General features: G+C 38.1%; 3 protein-coding genes across 5 annotated transcripts; all 3 read left to right on the top strand.

The window, feature by feature from the left end:
- The first annotated feature begins 1,533 nt into the window (after window positions 1-1,533).
- LOC121748389 (protein IMPAIRED IN BABA-INDUCED STERILITY 1-like) lies at window positions 1,534-5,532 on the top strand. The gene is made up of 8 exons (XM_042142711.1): window positions 1,534-2,370; window positions 3,074-3,358; window positions 3,432-3,749; window positions 3,860-4,087; window positions 4,205-4,302; window positions 4,369-4,981; window positions 5,068-5,203; window positions 5,344-5,532. Exons 1-8 carry the CDS (start codon window positions 2,023-2,025, stop codon window positions 5,361-5,363), a joined length of 2,046 nt encoding a protein of 681 aa, XP_041998645.1. The 5' UTR covers window positions 1,534-2,022; the 3' UTR covers window positions 5,364-5,532.
- A 2,049-nt stretch (window positions 5,533-7,581) lies between these two features.
- Window positions 7,582-15,491, top strand: LOC121748388 (formin-like protein 20). Of its 3 annotated transcripts, XM_042142708.1 has the most exons (10): window positions 7,584-8,264; window positions 9,057-9,763; window positions 9,844-10,065; window positions 10,150-12,113; window positions 12,318-12,444; window positions 13,228-13,299; window positions 14,374-14,472; window positions 14,566-14,607; window positions 15,198-15,329; window positions 15,410-15,491. In XM_042142708.1, exons 1-9 carry the CDS (start codon window positions 8,192-8,194, stop codon window positions 15,207-15,209), a joined length of 3,318 nt encoding a protein of 1,105 aa, XP_041998642.1. In that variant the 5' UTR covers window positions 7,584-8,191; the 3' UTR covers window positions 15,210-15,329; window positions 15,410-15,491. The 3 variants fall into 3 exon arrangements, with proteins under 3 accessions (XP_041998643.1, XP_041998644.1, XP_041998642.1); XM_042142709.1 differs by lacking the exons at window positions 14,566-14,607; window positions 15,198-15,329; window positions 15,410-15,491 and having other exon boundaries at window positions 7,582-8,264; window positions 12,341-12,444; window positions 14,374-14,443; XM_042142710.1 differs by lacking the exons at window positions 14,374-14,472; window positions 14,566-14,607; window positions 15,198-15,329; window positions 15,410-15,491 and having other exon boundaries at window positions 7,582-8,264; window positions 12,326-12,444; window positions 13,228-13,249.
- On the top strand, window positions 15,440-17,561 carry LOC121748138 (formin-like protein 6). Its single transcript, XM_042142365.1, has 9 exons — window positions 15,440-15,491; window positions 15,899-15,993; window positions 16,343-16,414; window positions 16,495-16,611; window positions 16,782-16,850; window positions 16,923-16,989; window positions 17,070-17,199; window positions 17,261-17,457; window positions 17,506-17,561. The coding sequence occupies exons 1-9, from the start codon at window positions 15,440-15,442 to the stop codon at window positions 17,559-17,561; spliced, it is 855 nt and encodes a 284-aa protein (XP_041998299.1).
- Window positions 17,562-18,061: the final 500 nt, after the last annotated feature.

The following is an 18,061-nucleotide window of genomic DNA, read 5'->3' as shown; positions in this document are numbered from 1 at the left end:
ATACTCCAGCACAGAAACTACCCAAAAAAAAGGTGTTACTTTACTGAATATAAATGTAAAATAGTATAAGCACTCAAAATTTGTAAATAGTATTTTGACCGTTTTATATTTCCTCTTTTGTCTATATGTGTATATTATATTTGACCGTTTCAATACGTTGTTATATTATTTACCTCTCTTAAACTCATTTATATTCAAAATAAATTATTACGCAATCACATAAATTTAATGGTTTTAAAGATAATATACATTTTTTTTCCAAAAAAGTTATGCTGGACGATTTAAGGGGTCAAATAGTTGGATCCAAATCCCCATACTTGCATTCATGTCATGATCAAACTATAAATAAGTCTTATACGAAACTTTCAATTTTTTTATTTATTTAAACACGGTAAGTATATCTAAATAAGCATTTAGTGATTGTATCATTTATTAAGGCGTTAATCAATATGGATAGAAAAAACTAAAAGCAATTAAACACAAAAACATAAATATTGTTGAAAGCAAAGAGAAGGGGCGTGCATGTGCGATGCTTTGAATTATGGGATATGGTAGCAAGCAATCAAATTAATGCATTTAATATTGCCTTAAAAGTGGTAACACAAATGCACAATGCAATATGGTAAATAAAAAATGATAATTTTAGTTGAAGACTTTTTCAGTTTTCTAAAGTGGAAGAAAATTGGAAATGGCAAAAAGATTTGAGAGTGGATTTTGTCATTTCCTCTTAATCATTTCACATTTTTTTCCTCTTTGCCTTCTGTTTTCCTATTCTTTTGTTTGGGGTGAATCTTATTCCACTTTTGCTTTATTTTTGTTTAGTTTACTTTTTGTGTTTTTCTAATGTGCATTTTGTCATTTTCGAGTAATACCTCTTTCTCTCTCTCTATTTTTTTCCTGTTATCATCAAAGACTCCATTTGTTACTACTCCTTAATTAAAATTGTATTCATTGTCAACTTGTTGTACTGAAAAATGATAATTACATGGATACACTTTATTTTATTTGGGTGAGTTCATCTAAAAAAAGAGAGTTACATGGAGTAGAATAATTTCTTCAGTGTTTTAGGTGTTATTTAACTTTCTTATGTTAAATCACTATTCATTGAAAGTTTTCACTTTTCGTTTTCTCTCGACATTTCGTCCAACTTGGTGATTAGTCTTGATCAAATTCATACCTCGTCAAACGAAGTTTACGTACAAGTATGAATTATTTCTATTTTTAAATTTCCATAAACATGCTCACGTTTTTACCATACATCATACTCTTCTTGTCCAATCAAATCAAATTCTTTGCAATCATAGGATTACACTAATATGCTAGTAGTAGTGAATAATTATTGACCTTTTTTTATAGTGGAATTTGACAGTTCACTTTTTTTTTATTTTTAATCTTCCCACCCTTTTTGTCCCCTCTCTCAATACACAACTACCCCACTAAAAAAATAAAACAATTCATCAGAGATAAAATGTCATAAAATAAGAAGAATTAAACATAAATTATAATTTAGGCATTGAATAAATTAAAATGCAAACCACCCCAACCCACCACCTCCATATTCTCATTTTCAGTGACTGCAACTAATCCCCCACCAAAATGGGGTGTTTAGTTATGATGTTTGAACGCTTTTGAAGGCAAGTAAAATATGGAGTACTAACATGAAAACCAAAATTGAGTGAAGAATGGTGCAGAAATTGAGCCCCAATCCCGAAATCCAAATCAACGTCAAAGTCAAATACATTCCCTCAGTTTTTTCTTGGTATAATTCTGCCAACTTTTCTTGATTTTACATTCCCACAGAGATACAGTATAAGTATGTATACGACTGGTTTATCACTGCCTTGAAAAAAGATCTTCTTTTTCTTGATTGCCGTATAAAAGCCGAAGCTTGAACCAACCGGCATTGCTTTCTCCAAAAACAGAGCTCGACCCGTTTCAAGATTTTGTATTTCCTGATCTGGGCCGGGCTTACTTTTTCCGTCGGGGGCGGTTTTGATGGGTCGGTGAGGCGGCGCCGCCGCTATGGGTTGCGTGTCGTCGAAGCAGACGGTTTCTGTTACGCCGGCGGCGGTGGACAACTCTGTCGGCGGGTCGGGTCGGAGCAGGGTGGGGAGCTTCGGCGGTGGGAGCGGTTTGGCGGCGGAGCTGGATGCGAAGCTGAAGAAGGTGAAGAAGAGAGGGGCTACTGAGTCAGGGAGCGAGTTGGGCGAGTCTGGGCGGGCGAGTTATTCCAATAGGTCGGTGAGTTTTAGGCTGCACAAGTCTGTGGAGGGGGCGGCGGGGTGGCCGGTCTGGCTGAGTGCGGTGGCCGGAGAAGCCATCCAGGGATGGGCCCCACTCAGAGCAGACTCCTTTGAGAAACTTGAAAAGGTTTGAAATTTACAATCTTGAAATTGTGATTATATGTGATTCAAGTTGTTATCATCTTTGTTTAGTAATTTTGGGGTATTTTTTTCTTGTTAGAACTTTATGCCATTTTAATGATTAGTGATGGAATGGATCATTTCTCTGCATATACTGAGTTTTGAGATTACTTTTATCAGTTTTCTCTGCATATCAAGATCAGTCAAATGAGTATGAAATTTACAATCTTGAATCATGATTAGCCATATTTTTGCTTGTAGATATGTGATTAAGTAGTGATCATCTTTGTTTAGTAATCGGGGGTATTTTTTTAATGATTAGTTATGGAATGGATCATTTGTCTGCATATCCTGAGTTTTGAGATTACTTTTATTCAATTTTCTGCATATCAAGATCAGTCAAATGAGTATGAAATTTTCTTGAATTTGTCTTAATTATGGACAGAGTGTGTGTGTGTGTGTGTGAAGGAGTTGCTGCAATTTATTGTAATCATTTAAGCCTAACCTACCTTTGAAACTGTCCCTAGAAAGCTAATGTTTTGAATTGTAGAAAAAGGACTAGTTTGTTTCCATTTTCAATTGTAGTAGTAACTCATTTCAACTAAACATTACCTTTACTACTGCTTATTAAAAATCATTGATAATAGGGCTAATAGTACATTATTGGGATTTTTGCTGATGAAGATAATAGTTCCAAATTATTTGAACAGATTGGTCAAGGAACATATAGCACTGTATTCAGAGCACGTGACTTGGAAACCGGGAAGATAGTTGCTCTGAAGAAGGTCCGGTTTGACAATTTTGAGCCAGAGAGTGTTCGTTTCATGGCTCGGGAGATAACAATTCTCCGCAGGCTCGACCATCCAAATATTATCAAGTTGGAAGGGCTGATCACTTCCCAGTCTTCGTGCAACATCTATCTCGTGTTCGAGTGTATGGAGCATGACATCTCCGGACTACTATCTTCCCCAGAGATCACTTTCACCGAAGAACAGGTTTGCATCGTTTCATTGAGTTAATCTTCTTTTCTCGGACTATTGTTATGATCCCTCTGGCTTGTTTTTAAAGGTCAAATGCTACATGAAGCAACTGTTGTCTGGGCTCGAGCATTGCCATGCTCGAGGAGTGATGCATCGGGACATCAAAGGTGCCAATCTTTTAGTAGATGATGGGGGAGTCCTCAAGGTTGCTGATTTCGGATTAGCAAACTTTAGTTCTTATGGACAGAGGCAGCCTCTGACTAGTCGAGTTGTGACTTTGTGGTATCGCCCTCCGGAGCTCTTGTTAGGCTCCACAGAATACGGGGCATCCGTGGATTTATGGAGCGTAGGCTGCTTACTTGCTGAGCTTCTGATTGGTAGACCCATCCTTCAAGGGAGAACCGAGGTTAACACCCTTTCCGACTCCCTGAATCGCGCAATGTTTTGCTCGTGACTTTCTGAAGCATCACTCAATTCTGTGACCACCTGAATAGTTTGTGTTATTTGTATAAACAGGTTGAACAGCTGCACAAAATATTCAAACTCTGTGGATCACCGCCAGACGATTACTGGAAGAAGACGAAGCTTCCTCATGCGACATTGTTTAAACCACAGCATCCTTATAAGAGCTCTCTGTGGGAAACCTTCAAGGACTTACCCGAATCTGCTGTTTCGCTTGTGGAAACTCTTTTATCCGTGGAACCGCACAAGAGGGGCACGGCTACCTCAGCCCTGGCTTCAGAGGTTCTCTTTTTTCACAATCAATGTTCATTTACATTTTGCAAGTTATTTGGTGCAAATGGTTTCATGTCAACAAGGAGGATCTGTCTGATCACTTGATTCGTTCTATGTGATGGTTAGTACTTCAAGACGAAGCCGTATGCTTGTGATCCATCGAGCATGCCAAAATACCCTCCGAGTAAGGAGATAGATAATAAACATCATGAGGATGCTAGCAGGTACTGCTTATTATACCTAAAGTTGCTGATTCTTCAGAGTCAGAACTTTAACTGTGTGTGTTTCAGGAAACGGCCCGTTGGAAGATCACGAGGGCCTGAATCGAGGAAGCCTACTAGGAAGCAGAACGGAACGAATAAACTAGCCCCAGAGGAGGCACTATCTCTCAAAAGACAGAACATGCCTCCTCAAAAGCAAGGTGAAAAGAAAGCGAACGATGGAATCAGCATCAGCAATCGTAAAGTAGAGAATGCATTCGATCAGGAGCCGCCTAAGCGTGTGACCAAAGAGGCGTGCCATGTGAAGAATGCGTCTCAAGGCGATGATGCATTTGCAGGCCCTCTACAAGTCTCAGGGTCGAGTGGCTTTGCCTGGGCGAAGAAGAGGATGATGGATTCATCGTTGAGGTCGCGGAGCAGGTCTAGTTCAAGAAGTCTCATTCTTGAACCTTCTGCCGCTATGCACCCGAGGAATAATTTGGATTCAGCCAGGGAAGAGAATTGTGAAGGTGTGAAAGGCAGTACGAAAGGCCACGACTCATATGGAACGTTTAAACGATCAATGCTCAAGAAATGGAGCCAGTTGGAGCGCCCGGACTCTTTTGATGCTTCGGATGGATACCACTCTCAGGAACTGTCAGCTGCACTCTACCATAAACAGGATGCTAAGAGAAGAAATTTGGTAGTACTCCATTTTTCTTCTTTACATGTAACAATGAAAATGATGAAACATCTTTTCTTTGCTAATGTACATTGGATTTTATACAGGTTCACCATGATGATCAAGGGGAGGAGGTTGAATTTTCGGGACCCTTGCTGTCTCAATCGAAGAAAATTGACGAACTCTTGGAGAAACGCGAGCGTTGCATTCGCCAGGCAGGTCGAAGACCATGGTTTCAAAGAGGTAAGCTACAAGTTTCTTCATGCTGTTATGTCTCATGTAGATTATGAATTTGCTACTACCAGAAGCCTAGTTGATATTGTTATCCAATATCTAGTTGTAATATCAAATTAATACTAATTCACTACTATTTTTTAATGCAGCTAAACTCAATGGGAAGTAAGTGGAAATTGAAGCATTTATGGGATTAGAAGAGGAATGGATTATCATGATTTGAGGTTTTTGAAGAAAGGGTCTCTGCTTCTCTTCTACATATCCCATTCATCCAATGGCTCTTCATTTTTGTTGTAATGTACAGCAAATTTCCAGAAATAGATAGTTATTCAAATCTATCCTAACCGAAAAAACCAAAATTGCACTAATATGTCAAAAAATAAAAATCTAATGAAATTGCATAAATATATAAAAAACAAAAATCCAAAAATTAATTTTCTATGATTAACATTAATATATGCATCGTATCAACCATTACCATATCAAAACAACTATAATCTTCATGATATCTAAATATCTTAACATGGAGTAGTATAAACCAACACAAATTTAGTTTTTTCAAGTATAAAATTCAGTTTTTATACATCTGAATCGCTAATATTTGTCAAAAATGTAAACTATACTAACCAAAATCAGGAAAAAAACAAATCAAATTTTAAATTTTCATACTATCTAATATTCGATTTTCGGTATTTTACTCACCTCTAGTTTCAATCATATTTTGGTTGGGATAATTTAATGATTTATATACATGCTCCATTACAATAAATCTATGTGACCAAATTTTGTACAAACAAAAACTGGTTTATTTGAGAAAAAATCAGTTTATTTATGCATTTAATTAAAACATATGGGAGCATATATAGTACATGGAACGTGCATAATATTGTGGTCATATATTAATGATTTGTGTATAATTTTTTTACTTTTCCGGAACCATAAAATATAATTAACACATACTTTAATTCAAATTTGAAAAGTAATATAGATGTAATTCAAATATAAAAAAATAAAAATGAGGCTGAAAACTAATCAAGTCTTTTTAACTTGTCCACTAACTATATTTGTTAGTTTAATATATAATTAATACATCAAATTACTAATAGTATAAATTTTTTTTTACAAAATTTAGTTGTTTATCATGACTTTTCGAAAAAAATAGGTTGTCTTTTATAGATATACAAATTTCTTAGTTTAGAATAAGTGTAATTTCCACCATAAATATAGTAAATTAAGCAATTTATCAAATGCGACGGTTAAATTTTTTTTTCTCACGTGCCCGTTTTGAATTTGATTCCCGTTACATATGTTACATAACCACTATATAATTTTTGTTAATTAAAGTTATAGGCATAGAACAAAAACGGTTGATAAATAAATGCTGTACCATTAATTAATGATACGATACCAAACAAGTACATTTGTGATCCCCTTCTTGGTAGTTCAATTGAAATGTCATTATTTCAACAAATAATATATTCGAATTTCTTTTATTGGTTAGATTTGTTTAGGGGAGGCTATCATTATGTAATTACATGTTCTGTCTAATGGAGTACAAGAATTCGAAAAGGACTCATTGGTAAAGTAAGCAACAAATATTATGATGAAAAGGATTAAAATCTTCAAATGATTAGGTTGTGTTTACTTAGTCTTTAAGGAATGGAGGAGTTTAACAAAAAGACCTTTATTGTGGAAAACAAATACTAGATTCTTTACTTTATATTCTGAAATTTCCCAATGGTTACATCGAAAAGCAATTAGATCTCTAATAGTTTTATTTTATTTTATTTATATTTATATATGAATTAAATAGCAAAAATATCCATAATTCCAAAAATACCTATAATTCTTGCATAAAAAAGCGAATAAATTTTAATTGAAGGGGTATGGTCGAGGACTTGAGTAAAATGAGACTCGTTCATTCTTAACAAAAGATTATGAGTTAAATAGATCATCATGTTTAATAGGTAATCTATTAAGCATTGATACAATACATAGCATAGGAGTATATATTTTGTGAGTTAAATGAAAAAAATACACGAGAATATATTGATACAATAGCTATTATCAAACCAAAAATTATGAATCAATTATAATACATTAATTATATAATTACCTTGTTATTTTTGATAATTTAAAACAGTATATATTTAAAACATACGTTTGCAGTCAAACTACATAAAAATTGAGTCTTGGAGAAAAGAAGTCAAAGTAGGAAAAAAAATTTGCTGCAAAATAAACGTTTTAATCGTTGAAGTGAACTTAAATCTTGAAAATGTTCAGAATCATTATATGGATTCGAGCTAGTTAATCATTATATGAACTTAAATCTTGAAAATGAGTATATTTGTCCGTTGATCGTTGTCGCCATTTATCCACGCACGTGAGTTCAACATCCCGCCAAAGCAGCAATCAGTCCAAAAACAAACGAATCAGAGTTGGAGAAGAAAACAACAATTTCTAGAAATCGACAAACGCAAAGTCGTGTTTTTTTTTTTACCGTTTAACCTTTCTCATTTGGTCCCACTACGTTTCCCCCCCTCTCTCTCTACACCTCCATGTGATCAAGTCCCCCTTTTTGCAATCACAAAACGGTCCTAGTGTTTTTCATGCTACCAAGAATTGTGTATCGTTAATTCATTATCATTTATGCTCGCACTCGATTGATCCTCAGCTGTTTGCAACTTCACCCCTTGGAATTTGACTGGTTCTGTGCTCAAATTTCTTCCGTTTTTTTTCCTTTTCTTGTATTGTTGAATTTTTTTCTCGGCCATTTCCGTTTCTAGTTCAGTGATTGAACTGTTTGGATTGGTAGGAGGTGGAAATCCAGAGCTGAATTGCGGTGGTTGGTGGTGTTTTGATCAGGGCTTTGTTCAGCCTGGTGAGTTGCATTGTGGCGGTGATTGGTCTGGTGTGAAGATCTTAGGTTAAAATTGCGGTGAAGTTTGGATTGTGGAGTAGTGAATTGGGGTTTTGAATCCGAAACGGCGCCGTTAGATGGCACTATTCAGAAGGTTATTCTACCGGAAGCCGCCCGACCGGCTTCTTGAGATTTCAGAGAGGGTCTATGGTATGCCATTTTCAGCTATTGCTTCATTGTCTGATTTTGATGTGTTTTAGTGCTTCAGCATTGTGAGAATTCTTTAATTTTGAAGAATATTCGAGTGGATTAGGCTTTAAGGTTTTGACTTATTATTGGGAGTTTACTTTCTTTGGTCAATCAATTCAATGTGTGTCAACCTCTATCTCTAGCTCAACTGCTCATGGCTTTCTCTTGGTATGTAGCTTGGTTGGTTTGATGGAGCTTTTTTGTGGATGTTTTATATTAGATCGAATGTGGAAATGTGATATAGGAGTACTTGTTATATTGTGGAATTCGAAAATAGCTGTTGGAATCGTTGAGCTTGGAGCCTTGGATATATTATTAGTCAATCTTGGGTATTAGGTGAAGCTCAATGTACATGTTCAAGGAAAACTATGACTCCATATGGTGCAAAAAGGTCGTATGTAGGATTATTTTGCATACCTAGAGGATATTTTGTCGACTAGCGGTTTGAGTTTTCCTGAGTGTTTAAGTATCATTAAACTGCGAGCCATATGTAGTATCCTATTGCACTGAACAGCAAGACAGCTTTAGAGTTTTATATTGGATTTGTCGCATGAATGCCGTTATTGTGATTCGTCCCTAGATTTTTATACTATATGCTTTGTGAGTTTGGCAAGTTATTTAAGCATTGGAGACTGGAAACTATGGATGGTTGGAAAAATGATGTTTATTTTGGTGATTATAGTTTTATTTATGCTTGTCACACTTGTGTATTGTGCCGTATGCTGATGCCATTTGATATTTTTTTTACTGTAGTGTTTGATAGTTGCTTCTCCACCAATGTACTTGACGAAGATGAGTACAGAACGTACATGAATGGAATTGTTGCTCAGTTACAAGACCACTACCCCGATGCTGCTTTTATGGTTTTCAATTTCAAAGATGGCGAAAAAAGGAGCCAATTATCCGATGTGTTATCTCAGTATGACATGACAGTAATGGATTACCCTCAGCAGTATGAAGGGTGTCCGTTGTTACCACTGGAGATGATTAACCATTACCTGCGTTCGAGTGAGAGCTGGCTGTCGCTTGAGGGCCAACAGAATGTGCTTCTAATGCACTGCGAAAGGGGAGGATGGCCTGTCCTCGCCTTTATCCTTGCAGGCCTTCTTCTGTACAGGAAACAGTACACGGGCGAGCAGAAGACACTCGAAATGGTGTACAAACAAGCACCGAGGGAACTTCTTCATCTCTTGTCTCCTTTAAATCCACAACCGTCTCAGCTCAGATATCTTCAGTACATCTCTAGAAGGAATATTGGGTCCAACTGGCCACCGGCAGATACACCTCTGGCTCTGGATTGTATTATTCTTAGGATCCTTCCTTTATATGACAGTGGAAGAGGATGCCGGCCCGTATTCCGTGTATATGGTCAGGATCCTACTTCAAAAACATCTACTAGAAGTTCGAAGCTTTTGTTTTCAACCTCGAAAGTCAAAAAGAAAATCCGCCTCTATCAACAGGTAATGCCTCAATCCTTAAATTCACATCAAATAGATGGAAAGATTGTGGACTTTAGTGTCCTTATATCTTGTGGATGCAGGAAGAGTGTGAGCTAGTAAAAATTAATATCAGTTGCCGTGTTAAAGGAGACATTGTTCTTGAGTGCATCCACTTGGAGGATGACTTGGTGAGAGAAGAGATGATATTTAGAGTGATGTTCCATACAGCATTTGTCCGATCAAACATTTTGACGCTAAACCGCGATGAAGCTGATGTTCTTTGGGATGCCAAGGACCAGTTCTCTAGGGAATTCAGAGCAGAGGTAAGGTTCAACATTGTTCGTGCTTTGTTTCTCGATTTTTGAAGCTTTCGGATTAGGAGTTGAACTCCCCATCCTTTTGTGCAGGTACTCTTTTCGGATGCAGGTTCTGTTCATTCTGTTGTAAACACAGAAGAAGCTGAAAGTGACGATGGAAATGAAACAGAAAATGCCGGAGCTGAGGAATTCTTCGAGGCGGAAGAGATATTCAGCAGTACAGTAGATGCTCATGATGGCAAGGTGGAGTCGGAGTCAGAATCTGATGACTATGAAGTTATCACAAGTTCTGAGGTCAATGAGAGTACTCAAGAGGTAGCTGTGAAGGGCGATTCGGATCATCATGCATTTGAAGATTGTGTGTCTGATGAGGGAATTCAGAGGCATGAACGCAATGATAGCACACAGCGTAATGGGAATGCTAAAGTAGAGTCTGGACTTCAGAACGATAAAGAAGCTACTAGTGCTGAAACAAAATCTATTAATGGTGGAACGGGTGATGAGTGTGAAGATGAAGAAGAAGACGAGCAAAGGGCAGAAGCTCCTCGGGTAATGAAGTATCTCAAAGAGCAGGCCCATGAACAGAAGCCTATGGCTGATAGTAATAAGCCAAAGTTTGATAGAAAGCCGCCAATTTCACGATCTGCTTCTGACGCAGTCGCTACCAACAACAAATCTAAGCTGCCGGAGTCGCAGAGCACTCCAGCTAGAGTGGCAAAACCAAATACTGTATCGAAGTGGATACCTACTAATAAAGGTTCTTACACTAGCTCAATGCATGTTTATTATCCTCCATCAAGAAATAACAGTGCTCCGGCATCACTAACTCTTGGCAAAGATTCTACACCGGGAGGGAAATCAAAGCCTCCCTTTGTCACTTCATCTTCACCATCTGCTACAACTGACAGAGGTACTGCATCAGGCCGTTCCAAGCATGCATCTAACCCATCATCATTAGATGCATCACTGGCTTCTGCCCCATCTCTACCTTTACTCTCAGAGGTGGGAGGTGAAGCTGAACATAGTATAGAATCTCCACCACCTTCAGATATACCCCAGCAATCGCCAACTCCACCACCGCCGCCGCCACCTCCTCGGCCTAATTCTTTTCTATATGAATCTTCCCCTACCCCTCCTCCTCACTCTTCCAATGTGCAGAATACCAGTAGAGTGTTACCGCCTCCACCACCTCCTCCACTCCCATTCTCAGCTGCAAGTACATGGCATGTACCTTCAGGAGTATCAAGTTCTCCTCCACCTCCACTCCTTATATCTTCATACCCTGAAAGATCTTCTAGCATAAGAAAGCCCTCTCCACCTCCACCACCTCCTCCTCCGCCACCACCTCCCATGAATGGGCTTCCTTCTATTCAATCACATAGAGATTCGCCTCTTCCTACAGTCCCACCTCATCCTCCACCGCCTCCTTTTTCACGTGGTGTACCCCCACCTCCACCTCCACAACCTCCAACTTTTGGAAATTATGTTCCTCCTCAGAACTGTAGGACTCTACCACCTCATCCTCCTTTGTGCAGTGCTCCACCTCCACCACCGCTTCCTCCTCCTGGTGCATCTGGTGTACCAGCACCTCCACCACCGCCTGGACGGGAAATGCCTGCTCCACCACCTCTGGGACAGCCTGCTCCGCCACCTCTAGGACGGCCTGCGCCACCACCACCGCCACCTCCCCCTCATGGAGCTCCGAAGCCTCCACCTCCACCTCCTCCTACCTGTGGTGCCCCAATTCCACCTCCCCCACCTTCAACTCGTGGCCCTCCACCACCTCCACCAGCACCTCCTGCTGGTCGTGTGCCTGGTCCACCAGCACCTCCAGGACCTTCAGGAGGTGCAACACCCCCACCTTCCCCATTTGGTGCAAAAGGACCTGCAACAGATAGTAAAGGGTTGCTTGTTGGTAGAGGGCGTGGGCTTCCACGTCCAATGGAAACAGCAGCTCGAAGATCTACCTTAAAGCCACTTCATTGGAGCAAGATAACCAGGGTATTACAAGGAAGCTTGTGGGAAGAACTACAGAGATTCCGGGATCCTCAAGTGTATTTCTCTCTCTCTACTGGTTTAGTTGTTTGAATTAAATTAATCTATGTAATCTATTTAGCATCACTAGGCTTCTTTTTCCCTTAGAAAAGAAAGTAAGTCACTTTTATATCTCTACATGAAATGATTATTTGTCCAATTTATTCCAATTCCTTTCTCTTTTGTCACATTTTTATTACTGATATGCTTCTCTCTTACTCTAGTTCACCAGAATTTGACATTTCAGAACTCGAGACCCTTTTCTCTGCCACAGTACCGAAGTCAAGTGCAGGAGGAAAAGCTGGGAGCCGCAGATATTCCACTGGATCTAAGACTGAAAAAGTCCATCTGGTAATGTCAAACTAATCAAATTTTTTTTCTTTCCAATTTTAGGGGTATAAATATAATCTCTTTCCTTTTCATGGGTAGTGTGTGGGTGGGGGCGTGTTTGTGGCAAATGATTTAATGACCAATGCCTTCTCCAAATTTGTGTCTAATTGCTTGTAATGAGTCTCAAATAGCTACAGATCATTAAATTTGCTCATAGTGTCATGTAGGTGCACATAGTGATCAATATACTCCCTTCGTCCCATAAAAATAGGCACATTTGGGACGGGACAGAAATTAATGCATAATTGATAAAGTAAGAGAGAGGAGGAGAAGAGTAGTTAAAATAGTGTTAGTGGATAGTGGGACCCACATTATTATTAGTGTTTAATGGTGGACTAGTGATATAAGTTGTAAATAAATTGATGTATATGAGTAATGAGTTGGGGAGAACTTTCCATAAATGGGAATGGGCTATTTTTATGGGACGGACGGAAAAGGAAAGTGTCCCTATTTTTATGGGACGGAGGGAGTAATCTTTAGGGTCCCATCTGTGCCAGATTAATGCGAGGCATTGATCTCTCACAGCTGCCCGGTTGCTACTATTTTTTATTGCTAACAAGTATATGCTGCAGTTAGATATGATGCATTGCGCCTTATTCATGAAAAAGATGATGAGTAAAAATGACGAAGAACATGAACATTGTGGCTTTACTAGTGCAGGATTGGAAACATATATTGGACTAGATTTACTTAGTCAATCTTTTCTTCAACTCGTTTCTCAATCGTACTGATTCTGTTTTGTAGATTGATTTGAGGAGAGCCAACAACACTGAAATTATGCTCACAAAAGTGAAAATGCCCCTTCCGGACATGATGGTAAGCTGTGATTTTGTATTTCAACTTGTTTCTACAAGTATATCTATTTAATATGTACAATGTAGCTTGAGATAATAATTTTAGTCATGCATTATTTCAGAACCAATATTTGATGCCTTCTGTGTTCATTTTTATTTATTGCCTTTCATAGTTTTGTACTTTCGTTAGTTTGCATAATTTAGATTGACATGCATGTGTATTAATATAAGAAATATGCCTTCTGTAAATTCCTGAGAATGAGAAAATGACATTTAAGCAGCACTGAAGAACTATGAATGAAAATAATGTTTGTTAGGAGCAAACTATTTTCCAGAGACGCTTGCTTCATCTGGGGGATTTCGTGACATTTCGAATGGGATGTTTTGTATTTTTAATATGTTATTTAATAGATATAGTAGAAGATAACAAATGCATAAAAATAGCATAAACCTAATTTAGAAGTACGATGTGCATGTTAAGAAGATTGACATTATATTTTCTCTACAGATTAAGGATTCTAACAAATTCTTCAAATATCTCATAATGAATATTTGAAATTCAAACAGAATAGTACTCCCTCCGTCCCGCACTACTTGCACTTATTTCCTTTCTGGGCGTCCCAAGTTATTTGCACTCTTTCCATTTTTAGTAACAATTTATACCTACAGCCGTAATTGTTGACTTTGTCTATCACTCATTCCTTAATCTCCGTGCCCAAAAGGAAAGGTGCGAGTAGTGCGGGACGGAGGGAGTATAAATTAATTAATGTGAATACCCTTTCCTAACTTGTTAAGTATTGCAGTTATTTACATTGATGCGTTATTCCTCTTTGACATTTACGAATGGGAAAGTATAAATGGATTTCCTAATTATCACTTTTTATTTAACAGTTACAATACGATTCTTAGGATTTCAATTTTATGGATATTAAAGCCAAACTAGTTAGGAATTCAATTACTTAATTGCAAATTGTTAGGATAAGATTCCTTCTTGCTCATGTAGGGTTCTGTAGAAATATGTATTCCTAGCATCTATATGCAGTCTACTATTTCTTTTGGGAAGTATTATACCATTATTGATGGATGACCTTGATAGGCTGCAGCACTTGCAATGGATGATTCAATTTTGGATGCTGATCAAGTCGAAAATCTCATTAAATTTTGTCCAACTAAAGAAGAGATGGAACTTCTTAAGGTGAAGTTTTATAGTGCATATATTCTGCATTTTGCACTAATGAATAAAGCATACATGATTTCTTTAAACTGATAATGAATTGTAACTGTTTAGGGCTACACAGGAAACAGGGAGACTCTGGGGAAGTGCGAACTGGTTTGTTAACTCTAGCCTCATTGCTTTATTTGATCTATTATGTTAGTACTGCATTATGATATTTTTTTACTTGTAAGATTAGTATAGTCAATCTTTTTTGCTGATAATATATTGTTATATCTTAAGCTGGTTTAATGATACCTGTGCTAGTACAATTTGAAATTTGTCCACCTATTTTTCTGAAAGATCATGTAATTTCTCATTCTTGCATGTTTCAAGTCATTATTCGTGGACAAGATGATTTTCAGAGAAAAACTTTAAGGTTCCTCATAGGTTCTTTCGTTCTTGATCAGTTGCTGAATTGTGGTATAACATTTGAGGATGAGTACAGTGTATTGTTGTGACAAAATTCTCGCGTAGAACCATATTCATTTCCTGTTTCCTTTTTGCCTCCCTTTTGCACATAGCCTTAATTTTTTCTAGCATAGCAATATAGCATGAATGCTAACAGGGTTTGGCTCATTTACGTATGCACATTTATTTTTTCACCCTTTTTGCCTCAATTTTCGATTCCCCTTTCTCACATGCAATCCTATTTGTACTGGTGCTCTATGATCACTAACAGATCTCGTGTTTCTTATTTCTTTCAGTTTTTCCTGTAGCTGATGAAGCTTCCGCGTGTTGAATCTAAGTTACGAGTTTTCTTATTCAAGATCCAATTCATCTCTCAGGCTTCTGATTTCACGAGAAGCTTGAAAACTGTAAATTCAGCATGTGATGAGGTGCACCTAAATTTTTTTTGAAAAATATCCCACATGCATTTATCAGAAGCATCTCAATGACATAACTTCACTCGTGCTAGGTTCGGGGGTCCTTCAAACTGAAAGAAATTATGAAAAAGATTTTACATCTTGGAAATACATTAAACCAAGGAACTGCTAGAGGTATGGACCTTTTTATAAAACATGATAAAGATATAGAACTGCAGGATTTTCTCAGGACCTCACTTTGTTCCAAATTTCAAGGTTTTTATTGAAATGCATGCAAAAAGGTCGAAAGTTATGCACTTTTTTGAAAGTCTTTTGGACTACTTCTGCTACCCCTTTAATTTGCAGGACTGAAAACCCTTCATAGTTATGAGGCTAAAAATCCATGTTACCCTTGTTCTTTAAATTTTTTGAAATATTGCATAATTTTGCTTTTTGTTGTCGATAAATACTGCATATTTGATTCCACCCATAAATCTATTTTCTTCCTTATGAGTCCTAGTCTTACTGTTCATATATTATGTGAAAAACTTAATTTCAGTTCTAAAAGCATATTCAACTTAATATTTACTTTCTGTTTTTAGGTTCTGCTCTTGGATTCAAATTAGACAGTCTCTTGAAACTCACAGATACGCGTGCATCCAACAACAAGATGACGCTCATGCATTATCTTTGTAAGGTATTGTCTCTGTGCCCTGTTTGTTTATTTTGTATATTTCTATATGCTGCTCCTTCAATTTCCCTCATGCACCAAAAAGTTATCCATGATTCAATGTGCTTTATCCTAATTGAGTCTATTGCAATGCCCAAATGTTGATCCCTCGGTTGGCCATCACATTCTACAAAATTCCGGCACCTACTAATTGAATTGGTTTAAAGATTATACAGCTAGTTAGAAATGTCACATTTCCTCTGTGCTCTTACAGCATGTGTTAAAGCTTTCTCTTGACGTGTCCATTTATTTCCGGAGGCTGTGCACACCCAGTAAAATCTGGAATCATGTTATTGAGTAACCCCTTTTTTCTCAGGTGCTTGCTGCAAAGACACCAGAACTTTTAGACTTTCATGAAGATCTTGTTAGCTTAGAGGCTGGATCTAAGGTTCATATTTATCCTCTTTCTGTCGGATAGATTTCAAAATCCGTTGAGTTCTTGAAAGAATAATGAGTTTCCTCGTGTAGATACAATTGAAATCTTTGGCAGAAGAGATGCAAGCCATTCTCAAAGGCATAGAGAAGGTGAAGCAGGAATTGGCTGCTTCGGAAAACGATGGTCCCGTATCTGAAACTTTTTGCAAGGTATTCTGGTATTCAATATGTTTTCAGTTTCTATTGATTACATGCATACTTACCCATGTGCTGTATAATTCGTAATTTTGAACTTCTCGTCATTGAGACCGTGGCTGCATCTTGTCTGTTCGTTACCAAGGGATTCCGAAAATCTGTTTTGTTCTTATTCTGTTGGACAGACATTGAAGGAATTCGTCACCGTTGCTGAGACCGACGTTGCATCTGTGACGCATCTCTATTCTCATGCGGTAAATTTCTCTTAAACAAATGTCTCAGATAATTTTCTGCTTGCGATTGGTGATGATGATGGTTGTTTGCAGGGGAGAAATGCAGATGCACTAGCTCTATATTTTGGTGAGGACCCTGCACGATGCCCTTTCGAACAAGGTAACATTACAATACACTCTCTTCCTTGTTGATATTTCACATTGCATGTTGCTGATCCCATGCCTTAATCATTTGTGCAGTCATTGCAACCCTCTTGAACTTTGTCAGAATGTTCTGTAAAGCCCATGAAGAAAACTGCAAACAAGCTGAATTAGAAAAGAAGAAAGCTCGGAAAGAAGCTGAAGTGGAGAACACCCAAGGATTAACTCGGTCAAAGAGAGCGAGAAACTGAGTTGAATGCTTTTTAATGGGTCCATACGGCTGTTCCCAGTGATCAGCCTATGCTCGTCTACTATTTTTTACTGCAGACGCTGGAGGATGCAGCCAACGAGCCCTCAGCTTTGCTGGAAATGCGGGGCAGAGAGTGCTGTCGAGCCATCACAAAACCTGAAACTGTAGAGAGAAGGAAATATGAGAAAGCCTGGTGGCCATTTGGTGCTGATCTCATCGGAGATTTCTTCATCAGAGGTACGTGTTGAGCCTCAGATGTCTTGAAACTCCGTGGCACGCTGGCAGGTTGGACTACTGAGAAGTCTGCTCATCGCCAGATGAAACCTGTACATAAATGCTAACCCTCTCCTTAGAATCAACACTAATTCTTTGGTGTAGTTATAGAATTCGATATGGTTCCTCATGTGTGGATCCTTTGATGAAATGCGCTCTTGTATAGATACCCAGTCGAGAGGATATATAGAAGAATATAGTCTAAGATTCGTAGATAGAAGCATAGGTTCTTTTTTGTCTCGACTGTTTCGTTTTCTGGAAATTGGATAGATTCATTCATTAGTGAACATTTTTCCAGATCTGATGTTTTTTTCTTACTTCTGTTTCATAGCTCTTGACAGTTAGAGCATCCATAATGGCGCCTAGCGCACCGCCTAGCCGAGCCCTAGGCGAACCATTGTAACCGCCGAGCCGGTTTTCGGAAAAAAAATCGCCTAGCGCGCTAGGCGATCCGCTCGGCACCATTGCAGGCTCCGGATTGCCGAGCGCATCGCCCAACGGATTTTTTAATTTTTTTTTATTTAATATTTTTTTTATGAAACTCATTCTTGGTTGTTTCTCTTTTATA

Source organism: Salvia splendens, chromosome 9, assembly GCF_004379255.2.
Source record: "Salvia splendens isolate huo1 chromosome 9, SspV2, whole genome shotgun sequence".
NCBI classification, from domain to species: Eukaryota; Viridiplantae; Streptophyta; class Magnoliopsida; order Lamiales; family Lamiaceae; genus Salvia; species Salvia splendens.
This window is presented reverse-complemented; position numbering and strand designations above follow the sequence as displayed.